Genomic DNA, 13,957 nt, shown 5'->3' with positions numbered 1-13,957 from the left:
TCACTATATTGAGATAAGAGGTATTTATTTTTGTGGAGAAGAATTTTGGAGAGAATATGGAGCATTGTTGGTATCCTAAGGCAAAGCAAATATGCAAAGATATTACCAAGTGGGCCTGCAGTTCCTGTTTTAAGGTTTCCAATACTAACAGGACATTATTTGAAACATGAAGAATTAGGTCCAAATTATCCAATCTCCCACCATACACAGGGAAGCCGGAAATCATCCAAATACAGAAAAAGTGTCTGGTATGTGTAGAAAAAGGAGAGAGATACCAGAATGGCATTATCCCCCTGCAACATGCAGTGTAAGCCCGATAGATGTTTGGCCCTGCATTTTTAAGGTATCAGAATAATTCCCCTCAAAATCTATGGGCATTTACTCCATAAGCTAATGCTGTCCCTACAGCCTTGCAAAGTTATAATGAAAGCTTACTGACTAGGTGTAAAATCTGCTCACCCTGTTGTACCATGACAAACTCATATGTCCCTGAAAAAAATTATTACTTACTTGAGCAAGGGGGCAAGTGGAATTTTGCATATCTAAAATACCATTGAGGACAGCTCTGAAGCAATCTGGGGACACAGACTCTCTAAATATGAGGCCTTTTTCAGTTTTGGAACCAAAATGCTTGAACTTGAAACTTTTTCTCATTTATCTGATTGGTTTATACTGTACAGTTGAGAGAGTTTAGTACTATATTATGACAGTTTATAAAAATGTTTATTTTATTTTTTGAGTTATTAGTCTGTAAACATAAATACATATGACAAGGCATCTGTGACAGTAATTTTATAAATCAGATCACTTCAAAGAAAAGAAGGAAAATAACTTTGTTTTCACTTTAGTATCTGCATTTATGTTCTGGCCATTTTTTCAAACCTCAGGGTTTTTAATTACATAGAATCCTTTAGTTGTCAAGAATACATGTATAATATCAATTTGTATTTTTATTTATTTATTTTTTTACATTCTATTTCAGGAATAGAGTTATTTGGCTTTTGGGAGGAAATAAGTAGGGTTATCTCAGCTTCTGAGCTGATGACAGGTATCCACTACTTCTCTGCAGTACCAGGATTCACACACTATCTTCAGAGTATCACCAAACTTGTAATCTCTGTGCTCTCAGTGGCCGCAGATCCTGACTTCTCAAACAGTAGTTCACCTGTTGCAGAGCAAATGATGAATCCTTCTTCAATGGTAGTTCACTTGCTTCAATCTGACTTTCATGAAGTGCGTCTGCCAATGTTGGAAGCAGTGCTGCTATGGTGGAAGCAGGTAAATTCTAAGCAGGCTACAGAGGAAAAGAGAGGTCCATTGTCCTTACTTTCTGATTTGGAGGTGACTCTTCTTAGGATGGCTATGAAGGAAAAGCATCCGGAATGTTTTTATAAGGTAGGAGCCATTCAGTTTTCTCAAGATTTGAAATGTTTTCAGTAAATGTGTCTAATTCTTTTCAAAAAATGCTCCTGCTGTATTTTTGATCATGACTTTTTTGTCTCTTTCTCTTAATATTACCCAGGAATTTTACTTTGATTTTGTAATAGAGAGTTAGAAGTCCATTTTCTTGCTTAAAAGTAAAACTTCCACTGTCTGATATTTATATTCTTATCACTTTTCTAGTCCTACTGGGAAATCTGCATTTTTTCACCATGGTTTGCTGCCTGTATATTAATTCAACAATTTGTTAGAAGTGAATCTGTGCATTTGAGAATTAAATACAAAATATGTGGACTTGTATTTATTTTACATAAACTACAATATCATTTTGAAGCCCATTACCCAGTTACTATATATATATAGATAGGTATATAGATCAATACATCTAAAATATAATTGTGATAAATTCATTGCTGATAAAACAGAAAAAAAAATACAGCTGGCGTCACTGTTTTTTTACTTACCAGTATTTTGTTTGTGGATTATACATGCAGGCCCTAGAAATTCTTTATTGTATGGATCTCAGAAATGTGCTTCCAAGGACAGAAGATTCTATAAAAATGAATCCAAAAGAGTTCTTAAACTGGGCTATGAATATCATAAGTGCCTCTGACAGGTATAGTCTCCATCTTTGCATTTTACCAATCTATTAAAATATACATTGTTTGCAGTTTTAAATAAGTCTCTTCAGAATTGAAGGAATCTTTAATGGGGAAAGAAATAATTCAGTACTTCAGTAAACCCCAAACCTAAAAATACAATTAAAAAAAGGTTTTCTTTCTGTTTACAAAATTGGTGTTTCACAGAAGTGAGTGGTTATTACAGAGAGATAGGAAGTATGTGTGCTGTATTTTTGAAGGAGTGTATCTGGCTTTGAATTATTTAAAGCGGCCCCAGACCAGGAAGCGAACATTCTATAAATGAGTGAATAATAATCAATTGGGAATTAGCAAGATGCTGCAGCTGTCAGATGGTGGGACCAGTGTATATCATATGACACTTCCCAAATAGTAATCAGTGAACACCATGTCACGTACAATTACTTCTCCCCAAATGCACTCTGATTCACACTGGGTCTCTCACTCATTTGTGTAGATTAAAAAGGTTCTATTCTACAGTTTCACATCTGTGGATCTGCCTAGAAACTATCAAATTCTGTAGTTCACAACAGTATTGTTTGTAAGAAACTATACTGGTGATTTAAGATTTTTACTGGAATTGCAAGAATTGACAGGATTGCTCATGACTTTATTATCTAAAATAGGCCACCAAGAGATTTTAAAAGAGGGAAGGTTTAACCCAAAGGCTACTGGCATTCAGTTTTATTGCTGTGTTTTCACATTGGTCACTTGTTTTTATATAGATATATAGATAGATAGATATAGATCTGTATAATTATAATGTTAAATTCTGGCCATCAGGCAGATACTACTTTCAGATGTTTTCTGAATGAACTGGAATCCCATATACTTAAATACATGCCTACAGTTGAGTAGGTACAAGGCATACGAGTAGGTACAAACTGTCATGCTCTCTTCCTTTCATTAGCTTCTGAGAACATGTAAGATGCTTTCATGAAGCACTGTATGGTCTAGATATGTGGGGCTCATCTGAGCTGTACTGTCTTTGGCACATTACCCAATTTGGGTGGGGCAAATGTGTCTCAAAGCCAAGAGCCTTTAGGACTCTTAGGCTTTGGCTACACTTGAGAGTTACAGTGCACTAAAGCCGCCCCCAGCGCTGTAACTCACTCCCTGTCCACACTGGCAAGGCACGTACAGTGCTGTACCTCCGTAGCTGCAGCGCTGCAGGTACTCCACCTCCCCGAGAGGATTAGCAGCTGGTGCGGAGTGGCTGAGATGCTGGTGCTCCAGTGTAAACGGGGAGTTAGAGGCAGTGTTTCAGAAAGGACTTGAGAGAGGAATAGGCATGTTAACCGGTAACTCCGATACCACTGTGTAATAATTACTGGAATAGTCTAGCTTTTTAATGGCAAACACTGTAATTATTTGTTTCTCTCTGTCATTTCATAATATCTTCTTAGAATTGTAATTTTTTTCACAACGGTTTATATATTTTCATTATACTGATCCTATTAGCTTGCTACAGAATATGCAGATTGCTTAAAAGTTGTCAAAGTTTAAATGGATAAATTGAAGCAGAAAGCTTTTCAATTGAATACATGTCCTGAAACCAAGGTTGCATGGCTACCACTGTTGAATGAAATTGTTAAGAACCTGACTATGGTTCTTCTTCGAGTGCAGGTCCATGGGTGCCATGCACCTAAGTCCGGATATTCTAACAAGCAGTATCCTTTAGCCTGCACATGCTCAGTAGATCTCCTTGTCACAACAGACAGTTGACTCTTGGAAATTATCCATCAACAATACTCCATTGAGTTCCTCTCCCTCTGCTCTCACAAAACCCTTTCCTGGTCCCCCTTCAGGAACCACTCTCTCTAGGTGACTCTTTATCAAGAGATGAACTCCCTCCTACAATGAGGGGCAATAGAACATATCTCACCTCACTATAAGGGAGAGAGTTCTATTCGCCGTGTTTCCTAGTGTCCCAAAAAGACAGAGGATGGAGACCCATTCTGGACCTTCAGCAACTAAACATGTTTATTTGAAAGCTGAAATTCAAGGTGGTTATGTTAGCATCGATAATCCCCCTCCTTACAGGAGAGAATGTGGTTTGTGGCTCTCGACATGAAGGATCCATGCTTTCATGTAGGCATTTATCCTTCCCACAGAAGGTTCCTGCAGTTTATGGTGGGCCAAGAACATGTCTTATTCAGAGTCCTTCCATTTGACTAGCAACAGCAGCCAGTGTATTTACAAAAGTTTTCTCTTTGGTGGGAGCCCATTATGAGACATCAGAGTTACAGTTTTCCCATGTCTGGACGATTGGCTCTTGGTAGGTCGACAGAGTTTCTGCTCCATCTTCTAGCAGCTCTAGGCATCTGCATAAACAAAGAAAAGTCCATTTTATCACCCGCACAGATGATAAACTTCATTGGAGTAACACTGGGCTCTGTTTGTTTCTGTAAGAGTTTTCCTTCCCACAGAATGGTTTCAGTTAATGAGCAGCCTGATTGCATGGATTACTCGCAGACCACGGACTACAGTCAGAATGTGGCCCTCGCTTTTTGCCATATGGCTTCATGCACTTATGTGATGTCATTCACCAGGCTTCATCTACGATGTCTACATGCCTGGCTCCGATCGATCTATGCACCAGACAAAGATCACATCAACTCTAGTATGACTGTTCCTGCCAGAGTCATCACCTCCTTCATGTGGTGTCCGAACCTGGGGAGAGTGAGAATGGGCATTCCCTTCAACAGTGCCACTGCCACCATCATAACAGACGCTTCCCTTCTGAGTGAGGTGCTCACCTGAACAATCACACTGCACAATGTACAGGGACCCTTGGGAGGCCAGACTGCACATCAGCATAGTAGAACTGAGGGCAGAATGCCTGGCTTGCAGAGCCTTTCTCCCACTTATACGTTCACTCCATATCCAAGTGATGTCAGACATCACCTCAGTCTTTCGTATAAACTAATTAACAAGATCTCTTCCCCGTTGCCTGGAAGCAGTTAGGCTTTGGAACTGGTGAATCAGAAATGGCATCACTATTGTAGCCACATTCCTCCCAGGTGCTCAGTACTCTTCAGCAGACAATGTGAGCAGGCACTTTTCTGCAGACCACAAGTGGGAGATTCATGACTGTCCTGAGTGAAATATTCAGTGGGCTATACCTCAATGAGATTTCTTTGCATCCCAAATGAACAGAAGCTTCCCTCGTACTGCTCCTGAGGAGCTATTGGCCACAACTCCCAGGGTGATGCTCTCCTTTTGTCATGGACAACCAATCTCAGCTATGCCTTTCCTCCCTTTCTCCTGCTACCAAAGGTCCTGAGAAAGATCTGGTACGATAAGGCCAGAGTCATTTGCCTAGCTCCCAGTTGGCCCAAGCAGCTTTGGTGCCCAGAACTCTTGAAAACATCAGCCTCCCTTCCCCCAAGCAGAATCTGCCCCTTCCTGGACCTCCTAACTCAGAAGTGGGGGCAGAATCAGACACCCCCAGTCTGGACTCCCGCCATCTCATAGCCTGTTGTGTGGATGGTCATCAGAAATAGACCGCCCCTGTTCGGCACCCATTCAGGCTATCCTTACACAAAGTAGGAAATATTCAACTAGGATCTGCCGCCTAGCTAAATTGAGACGTTTCTCTACCTGGGTGCAGCATAATCAACCTTCTCCAGGCACTGCACATACTCTGGTTGTTTTAGGTTATCTCCTGTCTCCAAAAACTCAGGCCTTTCCATTAGTGAGCTGCAAGTCCATCTTGCAGCGATTAGTGCCAGAAGACATTCTGTTTTCACCACCCAGTGAAGATTCATGAGGGGCCTAATCAGGACCATTCCACCAGTGGTCAAACCTACATTTCAATGGAACCTCAATCTTGTCCTGTCAGCACTCATCAGACCACTGTTTGAACCCTTGGTGACATGCTTCATGTCTCACCTGGTCATGAAAGTTTCATTTTTAGTTGCTAGAGAGACAAGGTGGGTGAGGTAATATCTTTTATTGGACCAACTTCTGTTGGTGAGAGGGACAAGCTTTTGAGCCACACAGAACTCTTCTTCAGGTCTGGGAAAGGTACTCCCAGCGTCACAGCAAAATGTAATGTGGAGCAGATTGTTTAGCAAAAGCACTTAGCATATATTGTAAGGGAACATTCAAAGTAGAGTGACCCATTAACACCTCTGCGGCCCTTGGACAAAAAGAGTGGGTTAGTGGGTTAAAGATTGTTGTAATAAGCCATAAATCCAATGTCTCTGTTCAAGTCATGATTTTTAGTGTCTAGCAGAGAAATGAATGTAAGCTCCCAAGTTTGTCTTTTGAAAGTGTTGTGCAAGTTTTCTCTGAGGATGATACTAATAGGTCAGATGCTGTGAGTATCTTTCCCAGACCTGCAAAAGATCTCTTTGTGGCTCAGAAGCTTGTCTCTCTCACCAACAGAAGTTGGTCCAATAAAAGATATTACCTCCCCCAGCTTGTCTCTCTAATATCCTGGGACTGACAGGTCCACAACACACTGCATAATACAACAATTTTTAGTTGCTATCACTTCAGCCAGGAGGGATGAGTGAATTGGGAGCTCTTGTGGCAGACTCTTTTTAGATGTTTTTTCACAGGGAAAATGTATCCCTTCATCTCCATCCTAAGTTCCTCCCCAAGGTTATTTCTGAATTCCATGTCAACTAGAATATCCAATTATCTGTCCCTTATCGAAAATCCCACACTTTTGCTAAAGAGAATAAACTTCTTTTCCTCAATCTCAGACATGCCCTGGCATTCTATCTGCAAAGGACTAAACCTATAAGAAAATCACCAAGACTTTTTCTTGCCATAGCAGAAAGATCATGAGGTCAAGCAATATCCACAGCAGAGGCCTGAACTGTCTAGCGAACGTGTGGATGGTGCTCCAGGATTCAGCCGTGGGAACTGCAGTACTGCAAGCATCTTTGCTGCCAACTCCCCTCCACCTCTTACTCCAGTCTGAGCACTGCTTGTCAATCACCAACGTGTGGAATACACATAGGGACCAGCACTTGAAGAAGAAATGGAGATTATTTACTTGTAACTGGAAGTTCTTTGAGATGTGTGGTCCCTATCAGTATTCCGCTATCTGCCCTCCATCACTTCTGCTTTGGACCCTATTGGATTCTTGGTCAGAAGAGGAATTGGAGAGGCATAGGTCCACATTGCCTCTTGTGCCCTTGGTCGGGACAAGGAGATCTACTGTGCATGTGCAGGCCAACGGACACTGCTTATTAGAACTTCCGGACTTGGGCGCATGGCGCACATGTGAAGCCACATGTGAAATACAGATAGGGACTACACATCTCACAGAACTCCCAGTTACAGGTAAGTAACCTCCATTTATGCCTACACTAACCTTTTTCCCCTTAAATTTCCATTATTCTACTCTCACTGTTGCAACTCTACCAATGCAATCAATAGTGAAAGCAATTGTCAAGACTCACTGCCAGCATTTCAACTATGGTGCCATCTAACCATATTAGTGGACTTTGTGATTAAAATTCAGGCAGTTGACCTACATCAGCACTTCCACCATTTCTAGCGCTCGCGGAAGAGCAATGATAGGACTCTTCAAGAAAACTGCTGGCGTAGACAAAACTTTAAAAGGTCTGTGCTTCATTTATCACTTGAAAGAGCATGAAAGAATACTACTGTCTTTGTATGTTGACTTGGAATCTGCATAGGTATGTGTTATGTATACTCTAAAGAAAGTGGCTAGATAGGAAGAAAATCGGTTCTAGGGAAGTTGAAAGAACAGTTTATGTCCATTTGCATATTAACTTTAAACGCAACAAAAATTGAGAACTGTAAAGACCATTGTGTGCTCAGTTTGTAATCTAACCTTTAAAAAAACCTATTTGAACATGACGAATACCTGATGTATCATGATACAGGCAGGTTTATATTCATGAAACACAAATCCTCATGACTAAACCAAAAAAACAAATGTTATTTCTCATCTGGATGTGTGTTCAGGTGCTGAACATTCATAACCGATTTGATTGGGTTGGGTTTCAAGCTGGCTGCAGCTAACAGTGTATAATGTGTTCAGCAAGTGAGAAGGTATTTTAATATTTGCTGCCAGTGATGATTACCAAGTGTTTTTAGATGTGAGGCTATGGCAAAATGTACTGTATTTTTATGATGTGTTCTTTACCTTATTTTTACAGCATTAAAGTTCAAAGTGTAGCTCTCAAATTAGCCTCAAAGCTGGTCACCCATCTTGTACAGAATTGCCAAGAGGTAAGGAGATTTGTTTCTCAATCCCAAGCATATTGCTTTTTAATGTTTTGTTAGTTTGTTTTATTGTGATAGAAGGGATGAATGGTTTTTCTTAGACAGAAATCCCTTTAACGCCCTTTTGGTTTAATTGTGCCTGTCGTGTTAGTTGCTCTTTGTTATGTTAGTGTGTCTCTCCCTCTGTACACACTTCCACATTATGAACTGGAAGCCATATCAGCATCATTTTAATATTTCAGTCTCTCAGTAACTTGAATTTGAATACATAAAACACATCTTTTAAGTGCTAGTGGATTCAATGTGCATCTGACTTCTGATTTCTCCTTTTATGGTCAATTTATTGTCCTCATTAATAGTCACTCTGCCTTGGAGAGAAAAAAAATAATTAACATGCATATCCATAACATGAATCCAGTAATCATCCACGTAGCTCAAAGTATATTGTATTTCTGGGAAATGAATATTGAGACTCAAACTTAGGGGAAAAAAGGAAATGCAAAGCTTTGACTGCTGCCCTTTCCATCCCCAGCATATGCAATATCACCTGCTGTATGCCTAAGACCTTGAGTCATATTGTAGGAACAGCAGGTGAAGCTATGTACAGAGATGCAGACTTAATTGCCTTTTAATATTGGTGTTTAAAATATTAGAGAGAGGTAACTCATAATGTTATCTGCCCTTGTAAATATTTTAAATTTGTAAACTGTAGACTATACAAATACAGATTATTAACCCAGAAGATTTACTTCCATTTTGAATTGGTAATTTGCAAATCCATTAATATATAAAGAACAGTGTTATTGGAGATATTAATGTCTGTCAGATGTCCATGCGTGTAAATACATGTGCAGATAAATAGATAGATATAGATTTTGGGTTATTTTTAAAACGTATTGAAATACCACCATTTTTTCATTGTAAAAATGTTCCATGTACAGTAATTGCTTTTCTAAATGGAAAACTTTTCAAAAATATACCAGAATACCCGGCAGAAGTGGTCTACACTGTGTGCTAATGGCCTGCAGTGTCTCATTTAAAAAAAAAAAAGTAGAATTGAAACAATTACTTATTTTTTGCATCCTCTTAGCTTAAAAAATGGCAGAATGTACATTTTTCAGATTTTGAAATACACTTCTACCTCGATATAATGCGACCTGATATAACACAAATTCGGATATAATGCAGTAAAGCAGTGCTCCGGGGGGGTGGGGCTGCGCACTCCGGTGGATCAAAGCAAGTTCGATATAACGCAGGTTCACTGATAACACACTAAGATTTTTTGGCTCCCAAGGACAGCGTTATATCGAGGTAGAGGTGTATTAAATAACTGTGTAAACCTCATTTCACAGGAGTTTGCCAAGTTTAAATCTGGAATATATTGTTACAATGAAATTTATGATGAACCTTGAAAAAAGAAGCTTATAGTGGAACTGTTGGCACAACCCAACCTATAGCAATGCTGACAAGAATTGCTATGATAATCAGTGTAAATCATGGAGTCTTAAAACTGTTACCTATATATGGAGTATTTTATATTCATTACTAAAGCATGATGAGTGATTTGCATCTATTTAAGTTGTTCTTTTTATTTGATTTGCATTCAATGGCTCATTATTGGCAGGGAGGACTTGGACTGCTGCTTTAGAAAAAAGTTAATTTAACAGTTTGTGGTTTAGTGTTATCCAGAATCCGTTCTAAATTGTATTATAAAATACTCACATGCATTTCTGTGCTTTCAGATTATAGAATCCGAAATGAGACAGTGGATTCAGTTAGTAACTTCTTGTTGTGGAGATGAGGAACAAACAGATATACGATTGGCAGCTGCAGAAGTCCTCATAAATATTACACCACTTTTCCTGACCAATCAGAAACTTATCCTTGGTGAGTAAATTTCTAGGATTAAGCACCAGTATTCTCATGGAACACTTTAGAGACTGGAATAAATGAAACTCAACAGCACATGATATTTTATATATTGAATGTGTTTTAATCATGTCAATCAGTTATTTTGAAAGACTTAAAAGGGTATCATGCACTTTAAATTGACCCTTTCAATATTGGAACCACTGATTGCGTGTTTCAGCTTACTGAATTAATGTGGAACAATAATTTACTAGAGGGCTCTTTAGTGTAGCAGAAAAAGACATGGCTGAAAGTTGAAACTGTGAAAATTCAGTTAACCACCGGCACACCTTACAAAGAGATGTGAATTTTCCATTACTTGAAATTTTGAAATCAAGATTGGATGTCTTTTTTAAAAATATGCTCTAGTTCAACCACAGGTTATAGCATTCAAAGCAGGAATTACTAGATGAAGTTCTATCGTTTGTGTTAATCAGGAAATCCCTTCTGACCATGAAAATCTATGGGTGGAATCCTGGCCTCACTGAAGTCAATGGTAAGATTTCCATTGACTTCATTGGATCAGGATTTCACTTTAGGAATCTGTGAGCATGGAGAAGCCTGCAACGTCAGCCATTCCTTTGCTACTTTATTTATCTGGTTGTATTAAAGTAGCTGGAAAAGTTTTGAGCCCACAAATTAGTGCATGAACATCTCTGAAAATATTTTTGCTTTTGCCCCATATTTGGTTCCTCCTATAAAATACTGTTGTTACCATGTAGAAAGAGAGAAGAGAATGACTCTCTAGCATGTTGATTAGGGTGATTACCTGGGAGGGGGGACATCCAGGTTCCAGCTCCTGCTCCAGTCCCTGAATATTTAGCATGGAAAGTGGAACAGCTTCAATGGGAGAGATTGAGAGAGATCCACCCCACAATATCCCATAGCGAAGGCTGCAAGTTTGTCATGGAAGTCATGGATTCCGTGACTTTCCGTGACCTCTGTGACTGCTGCAGTGGCTGGTGCACCTAGCTCGGGCAGCTCAGGCAGCCCCTGTGCCAGGTGCACTGGCCGCGGCTGGGGCGGTCTTGGGCGACCGCTCCCACCCCCTGCAGCAGAGTTTGGGTGTGGGAGCGGGTAGGGGCACGGGACGGGGTGAGGTGGGCTCTGTGGCGAGGTGGGCTCTGTGGCAGTCTTGGGCCACCGCCGCCACCCCCTGCAGCTGAGTTTGGGTGTGGGAGGGGGTAGGGGGCTGGGGAATGGGACGGGCTCTGGGTGGCGCTTACCTGGGAGGCTTCCTGGAAGAGGCGACATTCCCCTCGCTCACCTGCTAGGTGGAGGTGTGGCCAGGCAGCTCTGCGCACTGCCTCCGCCTGCAGGCACCTCCCCTCAGCTCCCATTGGCTGTGGTTCCCGGCCAATGGGAGCTGCAAAGCCATGGTCTGGACGGAGGCAACACGCAGAGCTGCCTGGCCACGCCTCCACCTAGCAGCTGAGCGAGGGGGATGTTGCCGCTTCCAGGGAGTCCCCCAGGTAAGCGCCGCCCAGAGCCCGTCCCATTCCCCAACCCCAAACCCCTCCCACACCCAAACTCTGCTGCAGGGGGTGGGGGCGGTGGCCCAAGACTGCCACAAAGCCCACCTCACCCCGTCCCGTGCCCCTACCCGCTCCCACACCCAAACTCTGCTGCTGCTGGGGCGTGGGGAGAGGCAAGGAGCCAGGTAGGGAGCCTGCCAGCCCCACCAACCCCCTCCCCCAGCACCAGCGTCGGTCCCGATCCGCACGCCACTGCCCGCCCCCCTCCAGCACTCAGGCCACCCTCCATTAGCACCAGTGGCATCCATTGACAGTGCCACCCTCTTCCCCCCCGCAAGTTTTAGTCATGGATATTTTTAGTAAAAGTCATGGACAGGTCACAGGCCATTAATTTTTGTATATTGCCCGTGCCCTAACCATGACTTTTACTAAAAATACCTGTGACTAAAACATAGTGTTACCCAAAGCCCAGTGGTTAGGGTAGTCCCCTGCAATATTGAAGACACAAGTTCAAATCCTTACTCCAAATCAGGCAGAATAGGGACTTAAACCTGGATCTCCCACATCTCCAGGGAGTGCTATAATCACAATGCTATAAGGCAGTGAATTTACAAATCATTTTTGGATGACCCCAAACTGCATATTTCTATAAATAAACTCTTCATCCAAAAATTTTTGCCCAGCTCTAGTTAAGGATCTATAAAATAGATATTTATCCATTGCACATTAGTCTGTCATCTAAAAGCTATCATCCCTGATCGCGTGTCTACAACAGGATGGCGGGGATATGCAATGAAGATTGTATTGGTCTGGCTTGGCTTCAAAGTTCTTTAAATAAATAAATGGTTGGGAGAGAGTGAAGTTAGTGCTTACAGAAAAGGGTGCCACACTGACAGTCCTGAAAATCTATATTCTTTAGTGATACACAAAACAGACACAGCATAAATAGTGGCATTGCCAATTTTCTCTCACAAACAAGCCAAAGTGAGGTGGGTGAGAGGTGAATCTGATCTCCATGCCCAGACTTTCTTTGGCCTTTCTGCTTAGATTTCCAGCAGTGCTGCCAACTTTCATGGTGGTGAGTTTTGTGTGCTGTGAACACAGGTGTCCTTAGAACTGGATTTATACCATCAACTCCTTTTACTCAAGTCGTGAAGCAGCCTTCAGATGATAGCTATTTTCACTTGCTGCTGAAATGGATTTGAATAAATGATTCTTAGTTGACACTCTATATCCCATTGCCACTTCTGTGAGCCAGGCAGTGTCTTGAATCCTGTTTTTTGCCCTTTGTCCCTCTAGCCCCTACTTTATTGTACACCTTCTTAAAGACTTCTTTTAGTTGTTTTTCCTGGTACAGTTCCACCCTCCCGCCCCTCAGCATTTAAGTTACTTACACTGCTATTTCTCTCACTTTTTAATTTACCTATAAGGACATAGGCGTTATCATACTGGTGCAGAATGTGGGTCCGGCATGCAGCCTCCACCAGTGACCAGTAGCTCGTGGTTCAGATGAAAGTGATAAATTTCCATAATGTGTCTAGTCATCTGTGCAGTGTTGTGCATAGGAGGTGGGAGAAAGAAATTCCACCTTGACCTTCTCAAACAATCAGCTTGGATCCTCAACATGAAGTGTGTGGGTATCCTAGCTAGTTGTAGTATGTCATCTCTTGCCTTGGCCTAACCGGAAACTTTTAGACTCTGGCTGTTAAATTGTTTAACATAATATACAACATAATAAAATGATGTGAGAGCTGGATGGTGGGGTTTGATCAGATAATAAACAAACTTACTCAACCCATTAAGAACATATGAAGAGTATATGTATTCCATATGTTTGATAACATATACAGAGCCTTTGAAAGCTTAGCTTTGATGTAATGCCAACTTTGCATTGACTCATAGACTTTCAAGGTACATTAATTTTGAAAGAAAGTGAGAATAGAAATTAACATATTTTTGCTTAATATATAAAATGAACATATCTTGTTTTCTGAGATGTCGGACGAGCTAAAAATGAGACAATAAACTATTTGTTTGGAAACGTGTCTGTTAAATGGTATTGATACCATTTAGCTAGGCTAAATCTATGCTAATCCTTTGGTACCAGGTAGATGCAGCATTTATGTATTGTGCCTGAGATTATCACATTTGGAAATCTTGACTCCTAGAACCAAAGTTAGAGCTAATATAAAATGAGGGAGACTGGGGTGTTTGAATGACTGGTACTGGAATATTGAAGTTTTCATCTCTGTCACTGGTAGGAACTGGGCTACAGTTAGCAGT

General features: G+C 41.1%; 1 protein-coding gene across 7 annotated transcripts in view; it reads left to right on the top strand.

Annotated features, from left to right (window-relative positions):
* Window positions 1–13,957, top strand: part of THADA (THADA armadillo repeat containing) — a 327,795-nt gene that overhangs the window by 274,526 nt on the left and 39,312 nt on the right. For all 7 annotated transcript variants that reach the window (XR_010600221.1, XM_065590664.1, XM_065590662.1 and 4 more), the window contains 4 exons: window positions 983–1,395; window positions 1,935–2,056; window positions 8,225–8,297; window positions 10,034–10,178. Coding sequence is in view for 6 of the 7 variants with exons in the window: in XM_065590664.1 (XP_065446736.1) it covers window positions 983–1,395; window positions 1,935–2,056; window positions 8,225–8,297; window positions 10,034–10,178 (753 nt within the window). In the remaining variant the exon portion in view is untranslated. The remainder of the gene's footprint in view (window positions 1–982; window positions 1,396–1,934; window positions 2,057–8,224; window positions 8,298–10,033; window positions 10,179–13,957) is intronic.

Source organism: Chrysemys picta, chromosome 3, assembly GCF_011386835.1.
Source record: "Chrysemys picta bellii isolate R12L10 chromosome 3, ASM1138683v2, whole genome shotgun sequence".
Lineage (NCBI taxonomy): Eukaryota > Metazoa > Chordata > Testudines > Emydidae > Chrysemys > Chrysemys picta.
Note: the sequence above shows the minus strand (reverse complement) of the source record. Positions and strands in the feature narration are given on the sequence as shown.